We start from the raw sequence: 12,070 nt of genomic DNA on the forward strand, positions 1-12,070 counted from the left end.
TGTAAGGCTTTGTTCTGGTTGTGCTGGGAGGTTCACCCACTCAATCACTCTGTCTGCTTGATGAAGGACTGCTGTGGGTGCCTCTTTTGTATCAAAAACTGATATTTCCAAGAGTTTTTGAGTGACTCTTTCAACCACATTGGATAAAGCCAGTTCAACTTCTCTCAAAGCCTCTTGTGCTTCTTTTGTAAGCTGGCGTGGTGAATTTAAAGCACTGTCTCCCCTTAAAATGTCATATAGAGGTTGTAGTTGATTGGTAGTTAAGCCTAACACTGGATGCATCCATTGGATATCTCCTATTAGTTTTTGAAAGTCATTTAAGGTGTTCAACTTCTCTGTTCTTAAAGAAAGCTTTTGTACTGTGAGTGTCTTAGGAGTGTCTTCATATCCTAAATATTGAAAAGGAGCATGTCTTTGAATTTTTTCTGTAGCTATATGCAGTTTATAGTACTTTAATGTTTCCATGGTCTTTTGTAGACATCCTTCTAACATTTGTTCCTCAGGTGCACATCCCAAAATATCATCCATATAATGTAACAATATTACTTTTGGAAAGGCTTTTCTTACTGGAGCAAGAGCAGCTGCAACATACATTTGGCACATAGTAGGGCTGTTTTGGCGCCCTGTTCAGGCGCCAAATTGCGAAGGTCTGGTCTAGCTCCTCTTGTAAGGATAAGCAAAAGTCCTTGCCCCACGTTGGGCGCCAAGTGTAGCGAGCTGTCGTCTCTAGAAGCTGCCGGATCACTCTCTGGGAAGAGATCTGCTGTCTTCTACTCAAATCTCTCCGACAGATTCTTCTTCCTGTAACGAACCGTTGTCTCCAGGCAGTTGCTGTTAACTCTTGTCCAGAGAAGTGACTTCCCTTCCTGCAGAGAGCCCCGTCAAGCCTGATGCAATGCAGAGTCTTCTTCTATCTCTGGCTGTCCTCTCTTTTATCCTCCCAGAGAATGGGCGTGGGATAATGCAAGGGCTTCTGGGAAGAACCACTTCAGCCAATGAGCTTGCTCCTTCTATCAAGTCAACCTGAGTTCTCACCTAGTAATCCTAACATCATATCACTAACAAAATGCAACAGCAAGAGATACAAAGAGAAATTCCATTCCAAACAAATGTTGAGAGTATAAAGTATTTGGGAATCCATCTACCAAAGAAAAGTCAGGAATTATATGAGAAAAATTACAAAACACTTGCTGTTAGGATTACTAAGTGAGAACTCGGGTTGTCTGGATAGTGACAAGGTGAGAATTCAGGTTGGACAATTACAAGGTGAGAACTCAGGTTGACTTGATGGAAGGAGCAGGCTCATTGGCTGAGGTGGTTCTTCCCAGAAGCCCTTGCATTATCCCACGCCCATTCTCTGGGAGAATAAAAGAGAGAACAGTGGGCCTGGAAAGTGAGTCTGCCTGGAGAAGGATAGAGCTGGAGGAGATTCAGAGCCAGGATTCAAGGAAAAGACTCTGCATTGCATCAGGCTTGACGGGGCTCCCTGCAGGAAGGGAAGTCACTTCTCTGGACAAGAGTTAACAGCAACTGCCTGGAGACAACGGTTCGTTACAGGAAGAAGAATCTGTCGGAGAGATTTGAGTAGAAGACACAGCAGATCTCTTCCCAGAGAGTGATCCGGCAGCTTCTGGAGACGACAGCTCGTTACAACTTGCCACAAAAATAAAGTCAGATTTAAATAATTGGAAAGACATTCAGTGCTCTTGGATAGGCCGAGCGAATATAATAAAGATGACAATACTCCCCAAACTAATCTATTTATTTAGTGCTATACCAATCAGACTCCCAAGAAACTATTTCAATGACCTAGAAAAAATAACAACAAAATTCATATGGAAGAATAAAAGGTCGAGAACTGCAAGGGAACTAATGAAAAAAAAACTCAGAGGAAGGTGGTCTAAGTGTACCTGATTTAAAGCTATATTATATAGCAGCAGTCACCAAAACCATTTGGTATTGGCTAAGAAATAGACCAGTAGACCAATGGAACAGATTAGATACAAAGGACAAAAAAGGGTACATCTATAGCAATCTAATCTTTGACAAACCCAAAGATACCAACATTAGGGATAAAAATTCATTATTTGGAAAAAACTGTGGGGAAAACTGGAAATTAGTATGGCAGAAATTAGATATGGATTCACACTTAACACCATATACCAAGATAAGATCAAAACGGGTCCATGATTTAGGCATAAAGAGGGAGATAATAAATAGATTAGAGGAACAGAGGATAGTCTACCTCTCAGACTTGTGGAGGAGGAAGGAATTTATGACCAGAGGAGAACTAGAGATCATTATTGATCACAAAATAGAAGATTTTGATTACATCAAACTAAAAAGTTTCTGTACAAATAATACTAATGCAAACAAGATTAGAAGGGAAGTAACAAATTGGGAAAATATTTTTAAAAGCAAAGGTTCTGACAAAGGTCTCATTTCCAAAATATATAGAGAACTGACCCTAATCTATAAGAAACCGAACCATTCTCCAATTGATAAATGGTCAAAGGATATAAACAGACAATTCTCAGATGAAGAAATTGAAACTATATCCACTCACATGAAAGAGTGTTCCAAATCACTACTGATCAGAGAAATGCAAATTAAGACAACTCTGAGATATCACTACACACCTGTCAGATTGGCTAAGATGACAGGAACAAATAATGATGAATATTGGAGGGGATGTGGGGAAACTGGGACACTAATACATTGCTGGTGGAGTTGCGAAAGAATCCAGCCATTCTGGAAAGCAATCTGGAATTATGCCCAAAAAGCTATCAAGCTGTGCATACCCTTTGACCCAGCAGTGCTACTACTGGGCTTATATCCCAAAGAAATACTAAAGAGCGGAAAGAGACATATATGTGCCAAAATGTTTGTGGCAGCTCTTTTTGTTGTAGCTAGAAACTGGAAGATGAATGGATGTCCATCAGTTGGAGAATGGTTGGGTAAATTATGGTATATGAAGGTTATGGAATATTATTGCTCTGTAAGAAATGACCAGCAGGAGGAATACAGAGAGACCTGGAGAGACTTAAATCAACTGATGCTGAGTGAAATGAGCAGAACCAGAAGATCACTGTACACTTCAACAACAATACTGTATGAGGCTGTATTCTGATGGAAGTGGAAATCTTCAACATAAAGAAGAGCCAACTCACTTCTAGTTGATCAATGATGGACAGAGGTAGCTACACCCAGAGAAGAAACACAGGGAAGTGAATGTAAATTGTTAGCACTAATATCTGTCTGCCCAGGTTACATGTACCTTCAGAATCTAATGCTTATTGTGCAACAAGAAAATGGTATTTACACACATGTGTTGTATCTAGGTTATATTGTAACACATGTAAAATGTATGGGATTGCCTGTCATCGGGGGAGGGAATAAGGAAGGGGGGGATAATTTGGAAAAATGAATACAAGGGATAATATTATAAAATATATATATAATAAAAATTATTAATAAAAAAAAAGAAGTTCTGGTCACACCACAGAATCTGTAACCTAATTATTCTATGTATATAGATGGCAATCTGGAAAGGGCCTCAGGAATAGGATTGGCTTCTGAGGTAAGATGTTAATTATAAGCACTTAGGGTCTGTTCCAGTTAGTACTTATACTCTTGGCAACATTTCTCCAGTCAAGAAGCCAAAAGAAGGTTTATTTAAATTAGTGATACTTTCTTCAGTGTATCTCATTGTCCTTTCTATATATTCCTCTTTTATTTTCTGGTTCAACTAAATCTCTGAGTGTAAAATGTTCTATCATCTTATTTTTCCCTTTCTTTTCTTAGCCTCTATAGCAAATTTATAATAATAATCGTTTATTAAGTACTTCCATAGATATTATCTTATTTTGTTTCCTTCCCAGCCCTGTAAGGCAATCATTACTTCTATTTCATGGATGTGATAAATGAGGTTCAGAAACTAGTTCAAAATTTCATGACCTGAGGCAGCTAGCTAGCAGTATGGGAGTACTGGATCTGAACAAAGGAAAAGTATAGTTCGAATCTTACCTCACACATTTACTAGCCATGCAACTATAGCTAAGAAATTTAAGTTCTATCTGCCTCAGTTTCCTCTACAAAAATAGGATCAACAATAGCATCTACCTCCCAGAGTTGTGAAAATCAAATGAGATAATATTTATGAAATGTTCAGCACAATGCCTGGCATATAGGTGGTATGTAAATGTTTGATAGTTATTCCATATTGTTTGCATTTTTAAAAATATTATTCATGAAATTAAGCCTTTAATTTTAGGTTTACTTTTTTACAGATTAAACAAAAAAGACATTTCAGGTACATTTTAATCCTGACCATAAGCTTGTAAGGTAGATATGGCAGGCTTACTAGCCATCAGGTCTAAAGGTGTCTAATGACTTGTTGACATCTTGTGGGTGGTAAAACAGGGACTTAGACTGAGTCAATAGGACAGTTCTATATGCAATGAGTAGCTAAAGCAGGTCTTCAGTAACCTTTTCAGTAAGAAATTATGGTGGTCATAGCATCCCTAGTAAACAAGAAATAACTTTTCTTCCTGAACTGTGGTTGATTTATCTTCCTCAGTAAACTTTATGAAGATGATTTTAGGAACTAAATTATTATTAATAAAGACAGCCCACTACTATATTCAGAGATCTCTTGTGCTTAACCTTTTTTTAGCATCCACCATCCCAGTGCTTGGCTGGGATGACATGATATGGAAAAGACCGAAAGGGCTACAATGGAAAGACCACTTTCTGTGGAGTCATAAGGTCTGGGCTCAGACCCTACTTCTGATACTTCCTGTGTGATGACATTGGATGATTTGGGTTTCATTTTCCCAATATGTAAAGTGAAAGGTCTGAATTGGATGGCCTCTAAAGTCCTTTACAGCTTTAGATGTTTGATTCCTAGAAACAATGAAAGCTTTATAATTTTGGATGGTATGTAATAAAAGAGCATATAAACCTCTATGTGTCTTCAAAAAGCTACACTGAATAGTTTCTCAATTCTTTCACTACCAAATCATTCAAAGGCCTTTGTCTTTGCAAACATAAGTGGATATTTTAATCCCTTTGCCATTAAAAAATGTGTGAATACTGCTAAATGACTTTTTGTTACCTATCTATCTGTAAAATATCTAATCTGTCTTTTTCTGGCTTCCCCTTCTTGTGGTTCTTCTCTTTCATTCTACAGTGTTTTTGCCATTGACCTCATCTTAGGACTTTTCCTCCTGCCCTTGAAGAAGATGAAGTGTTAGAAAAACTAAGGAAAATTAGGGAGCTGGGAAAGCTAAAGAACCCAAGTCAGGGGATGACTGGTTTAGAAATAGAAAACCTTTCAACCAGTAATTTTTAGTTGAGCTTATAATGCAACTAGGGGAACCACTTCGCAATCTGACTTATGACCTTAATGCTCAATTGAAAAATATTCTCACCAAAGTTACCAAAGATCTTCTGGGATTTTCTCAATCCTCATTCTTCTCTAGCTTTATGCATGATCTGACATTGTTGATTGTTTTTTCCTCCTGGAGTCTCTCTTTTCTGGGTTTTCGTTTCTTAGTTTTCCTACCATCTGACAGCTTCTTTTTTGTTTCTTGGTTGTTTCTTTGTTGATTCAGTATTTATATCAGTCCTCTTGATTGTGAATGTGCCATAATGTTCTGCCCTAGGTATTATTCCCTTTTCTATGGACATTTTCACTTGGTGACTTCATTTTTAGTTTCCATAATTTTAATTATCTTCTGTATGTAGCTGTCTACCAAATCTATATGCCTGGTCCTAGTTTCTCTTGAGTTCCAACTATCTTTTGAATATTTCAAACTGGATTTTCTGCAGGTATTCCAAATGCAATTCCAAATCTGCTTATCAGCCTTCCATTGAAGCCCATCTCTCTTCTGAATTTCTCTAGCTGTGTTGAGGGATCTACTGTCCTTTGAGTAGGCTCCCCACCTTAATAATATCCTCAACTCCTCATTCTTCCTCATGCCATATATCCAATCTGTTGCCACGTTTTTTCATATCAATTTACACCCATCTTTCCATCTCTTTCCTTTTCTGCACTTATAAGGCCACCACCTTACCTCAGGTTATCATCATCTCTAGCTTAGATATTTCAACCGCCTCCTAATTAGTTTCTCTGCATCAAATCTCACCCCTTTTCAATTCTTATTCTATGAAACTGTTAAGGTGATTCTCCTAAAGTGCAAATTTTACCATGACATTATTCTTTTCAATAAATAGCATTGATCCCCAATTGCTTCTAACTTCAAATATAAGATGTTTCAAATTCCTTTTTACTAGCTCTTCAGAAACTCTCCATAAGCTACCTTTCTAATTTTATTATACATGACTTTCTGCCCAACACCATAGAATTTAGCTAAACTGCCTTCTTGAGATCCCTCACATATAAAGTTCCAAATCTCATCTCAATATCTTTGCACTAGCTACCTTCCATGAAACTTCCTACAAATCTCAGTTCAATAATCACTTTTTCTACATAAAGTCTTTCTTGATTCCACCTTATAATCTTCCCCTATCTTTATCTTTTATATGTTTTCTATGCATTTCTTCCTGTACATGTTGACTTTTGTGATAAAATATAACTTTTTGAGGGTAAGGACAAATCCATTTGTATCTTTGTATTCTGTCACCTTGCCTACAATTGGCAAGAGTAAGTGCTTAATAAATGCTTGATTGCCTAACTATGTGGGCTATAACATCAGAGAAGGAGAGATCATTATGGGTAGGTTTGGAAATGACTTTCTATTTTGGACTCTGAATAACAGCTCACATATACATGGCATTTTAAGGTTGACACTCCTCCTAACCATTACCATCTGAAACAGGTAAGGCAAGTATTTGGCTCCAAAACCAGTTCTCTTGCTACTATTCCATTGTGTCTCTCTGGATGGACAGAAAGGATTTAAAAAAAAACTTTTTTCTTTTTGGAATATAAATTTCTGTTTCCAGAATAAGTCACTGTTTAATGCTTTTGTTTTGTTTGGTTTTGTTTGATGTTTTGTTTCTCTCTTTTCCCTCCTCACAACCACTAATAAAGGGTCTGGCCATACTAACTGTAATTGCCTTCCTTCTCAAGCTAGCAAGTCCCAGTGAGGGCTTTAATAACAAAAGAAAGAAGCTGGAGAGAATCAATAGAGAATAAAAAGAAAAAAAAAGAGCTCCATACCAGGTCAGTAAATTTATCCACACAGATAATTCGAATCAGTTCAGGGGTTGCAGGGCTGCTCATTGAAAAAGTTTCAGGCAGGCCTCTCTCCTTTCGTGCTGCAGTCACAGCATCAAGTATAGCGAAGAACACAGATGATCCAAGGAACATTCCCGATTCACCTAGACCCTAAGAGAAAATAAAGAAATCCAGGGGGTTTCTCACATCTACACCTAAAACAGATACTATTTAATCAATATCAAAAGCAATATATAATCACAGGTAGCTACTTCTTTAACAACCTTTTGAGGATGATCTAATCAATACACATAGATTTAAAATAATTTTAAAAACTACTTTATTGATGCTCTTTTATGACATCATTATCACTTTCCAATAGATTTCTACCCTATCTGCTAAAATAACCCTCCCCATCACAAAGAAATACATTTAAAATAAATCAATATATTGGCCATGTTTGAAAATAAATATATGTACGTTTCATTCTGGACACACAGTCTACTACCTCTCTCCTGAAAAGTGTCAATCTTCTGAAATTAAGACTAGTCACTGCATTAATCAAAATTCTGATTTTTTTTGTTCTTTCTTATAATACTGTGATCACATAAATTGTTCTTTTAGTTCTTCTTAGTTCATTTTTTGTCAATATATATAATTCTTTCCAAGTTTCTCCAAATTCTTCATATTCCTCATAAATGGTTTAATAATATACCGCTGTCACAAAAGAAAATTCATTAAGCAATTCCCCAATCAATGGGCAACCAACATTCCTACCAGCCTTTTGCTAATACAAAAACGTGCTGCTATAAATATTATATTTATATAAATATTTGTATTTACATAAATATTGTATGCATTTGCTCCCTCTGCCCTTGACCTACAAGAAGATTGTCCTGCCTTGATTTCTACTTCAAAACATAATGTGCCTAGACTATCTGACTTCAAATCCAATGTACTTCACTACAAGTCTCAGGTTTTGTTCTAGTTGTAGAAAAATAGGATCATACCCCTTAGAAAATACAATTCTCCCCAAAAACCTGAACAAATTTATAGATATTTATTGAGAAACTAGTATTTTTTGAGTTATCAAGGACACAGAGGTAAGTAAAAAATGTTATATTCCATCAAAATGGGAAGACAGGGCTTCCTATATATACATATGAATATATGGGAAATATATGAAAATGAGGTTAATAATAAGGCTTACGAGAGTGTCTTAGCCCAGCCCAGACCAGATTATCCTATCTTGGCCAAGCCTCTGCCCGAAACCAGCGCAGGAGCTGGCCAAGTTGTAGCAGAAATGGCATCCAGGAACAGAAGTAGTACCAATGGGATAAAACACTTCGATTCCTTTTATGAAAAACCCCCTCCTGGACTTAAAGGAGAAAGATGAGACCAAGCCAGAAGACTGAATGCCAGATGTGCTGGATAATGAACATGCCAGATAGCTTTTGGCTCATGCACCAGACAAAGGACTCTGGAAAGAACAAAGTTGTGCAATGCTGGTGCTGAAAGCAGGTATGGGCTCCAGACAGGAGACAGGTTGTTCAATAATTCAGTCTATCTGACTCTTTGTGATTTTAGGGTTTTCTTGGCAAAGACTCTAGACTAGTTTGCCATTTTCTTCTCCAGCTAATTTTATAGATGAAAAAACTGAGGCAAATAAGGTTAAGTGACATGCACAGAGTTACACAGCTAGTAAATGCCTAAGTCTGGATTTGAATTCAAGTCTTTCTGACTGTAAAGTTGGGCACTCTGTCTGCTGCACCACCTAGCTGCCAAGAATCAACCATACTTTTCATTATTGTATACCTTCCAGATTTCTTAATTTAAAGGGTACAAAATTATACCTTCTCAGAAGTATGTTTTTTGAATCATATCTATTAAACAGGTTATCAATTATCAAATGAATAATTGATTAGCTGACAGAGAAATTCCAGATCTATCATCAGGACATTAAGTTATGAACTATTCCTACCTATACTGATATCATTCTAATGCAATTTCCCGTCCTCATATTCAATTGCTTAAAGGATTTATGATCTGAAGACTTAGATCATAACTCACTCAGACTTTCTCATTTTATGTTCATGCCCTCCCAGAAATCACCCACAGATAATAAAGCAACATTTTTGACCTTTTTCTAGAGATTTTTGATATTGCATGTGTATGAGAGTCAGCATGACATTATTAAAAAAAAAGCAAGTCTGGAATCCAGGAAGGCCTAACTTTAAATCCTACTCCTAACATACAGTGGCTGTGTCACCCTGGGCAAGCCACTGAAGCTCTCGGGGTCTAGGTATCTTTAGACTATAAATTGCAACTACTTAAAAGAATTTCTTCACCTCAGAACACTAATAGCAAGGAAATCACAGGATTAGTCCCTATTTCTATGTTTATGGCAAGTAATAGTTCTCTTGTTTAGATTCATTTGATATAGACATTTTTAGATTCAAATAAATTAAAGAAGGTGTTAGTACTTACTTTAGATGAGTAAATTGCAATTGGGTTTTTTGTTGAAGTTAATAAAGAAACATTAAGCTCCTCTGGGATGTCAGTGATTGAAGGAATTTTATATTCATCTGGACTTCTGGTATATAGGACTCCCTCAGGAGAGTATTTCAATTCTTCCAAAGTATAAAGTCCAATCCCTTGGGTAAATGCACCTTCAATCTGAAACAAATAAAATATAGGCTTCACAAAATATTTTAATAATTATATGCTTCAGGATTCCTAATTTTTGCCACATGAGTTCTCCCTCCATGACAAAAGATGCCTAAACTGCTTAGCAATTTTTAAGTTGCTATGATGAGAAATATTAATGATCCCATGACTAATCTGGTGATATGTCTATTTGAATTTAGAGTATCAGGTCTACAAGTATTAAAGATGAACTCTATTAATGGACCTATCCATGAAATCTTTGAGCTTACAAGGTCCATTAGAATTTGAAGAACTAGAAAATTCAGAATAATCAAGGAAAGGTTATGATTAGAGAGCCATCAAAAACATGAATTTAAATCTAATTCTGATATTTATTAGCTATATCACTATGAACAAATCAGCTAATTCTTCTGGATCTTAGTTTTGTCCACCACAAAGTAGGAATGTAATACGGAGTACCTTCCTCACAGAGCTGTTTGTAAAGTACAAATGAAATAACCTTTATGAAGTTCTTGGAAAACCTTAAAGCAAATTATGTGTTAGCTATTAAATAACTTGCCTGAGACATAAAAGTAAGTAAAATAACCTTGATTTCATCCCAGACTTCTAATACCAAATCCATTTCCACTAACTCAATACCACAGCTACTCCTAGTACTAGTGAATGCTAAATACAGTAAAATTCCTGTGAATTTCATATTCCTAGTTAAATTTTTGCTATTTCAGAAAAAAATGAAAAGTGTTCAGAATATTCTGAATTATCACAAAATATAGCATGTTGCCCCAATATTAGCAACCTTTTTTGTGTGCATTATTGCTCCTTTTCAATTATTCTCTTTCTTTCTCTTTACACCATCCTCTTTTTTTGGAAGAGGGATATAACAAAATGTTGGATTAATTATTATTATATCATGGGTTAGGCAGAGATGGCTATTCTCTTCAACCATTAGCTGTGAGTAAGAGGGGATAAAGCCAGTATTGAAGCTTTTTTCTGTTCTTTGCTCCTAAAATCCAGTTTACGTAATTTAAAAAGTACAATTTAAGTTCAAATTTAGATAGGTTAGACTTAATTAAGAGACTATAAATATCTTGTGTGATATAAAGGAAGGATCCAATAATAAGAGAAAACTATTATGATGATGGAACTTTGGAGTTGGTTTGTTTTTGATGTTGTTGGGGTTTTTTTGTTTGTTTGTTTTGTTTTGTAGTTGAAGATATATGTCTGCTAATCTAGCAGGAATATTCAGGGAAAGACATGGTCCTTTTTATAAATACTTCAAAACTAAATTCAAGTGCCACATTTTCTCTGTATATTTGCCTTATCCTTTTCAATTTTCCTTGACAACACATATTTGTGTTTTAAATGCCACCCCCTATAAGAATATAGTTAGAATATACAGGTTTCTTACTATAGGAATTCTTGTTTTTATCTTAATATTCCTAGAACCTAGAATGGTGCTTTAAAATGGATCGGATAATTTGGGGGTTTGGATTTGTTGTTTTGTTTTGTTTTTCAAATGATATTTCATTTTTCTCAATTATATATAAAGATAATTTAACATTCTTTTTTTCAAATTTTAAATTTCAAATTCCCTCCCCTTCTTCCCTTCTAACCCCCCCAGGCTATTAAGCAATTGTATATAGGTTATACATGTAGGATCATGCAAATAAATTTCCATATTAGTTATGTTGTAAAAGAAGATAGAGCAAAAAAGAAAAAAATACAAAAAATAAAGTGACAAATACTTCAATCTACATTCAGACTCTATCAATTCTTTCTTGAAAGATAGACAGCATTTTTCATCATGATTACTTTAGAAATTGTCTTAGATCATTGTATTATTGAGAATACCTAAGGCATTCAGTTGATTATTATATAATATTGTATAATATTGCTCTATGCACAATGTTCTCCTGGTTCTGCTCTCTTCATTTTGCATTAGTCCATGTAACTCTTTACATATTTTTCTGAAATCATCTTGTTCATCATTTTGTGTACTGTATTCTATCATAATCACTTACCACTCATTTCTAATTCTTTGCTATAACAAAAAGAGCTGCTAAATTATTTTTGTACCAATTTTCCTTTGTACCTTTTCCTTTTTAAAAATCTCTTTGGTAACATAAATCTATTAGTGATATTAGTGTTCACAATTTTGTTTGATGACCATGGGCATAGTTCTAAATTGCTCTCCTTGATAGCTGGCTCAGTTCACAATTCCAT

General features: G+C 35.6%; 1 protein-coding gene across 2 annotated transcripts in view; it reads right to left on the minus strand.

Annotated features, from left to right (window-relative positions):
• The window catches only part of LOC141562710 (aldehyde oxidase 3-like), a 97,039-nt gene that overhangs the window by 9,413 nt on the left and 75,556 nt on the right, over window positions 1–12,070 (minus strand). For both annotated transcript variants that reach the window (XM_074302742.1, XM_074302745.1), the window contains exons 34-35: window positions 9,668–9,856; window positions 7,184–7,351 (exon numbers count right to left, since the gene is read on the minus strand). In XM_074302742.1, coding sequence (XP_074158843.1) covers window positions 7,184–7,351; window positions 9,668–9,856 — 357 coding nt within the window. The remainder of the gene's footprint in view (window positions 1–7,183; window positions 7,352–9,667; window positions 9,857–12,070) is intronic.

The sequence above is a fragment of the Sminthopsis crassicaudata genome, chromosome 3, assembly GCF_048593235.1.
Source record: "Sminthopsis crassicaudata isolate SCR6 chromosome 3, ASM4859323v1, whole genome shotgun sequence".
Lineage (NCBI taxonomy): Eukaryota > Metazoa > Chordata > Mammalia > Dasyuromorphia > Dasyuridae > Sminthopsis > Sminthopsis crassicaudata.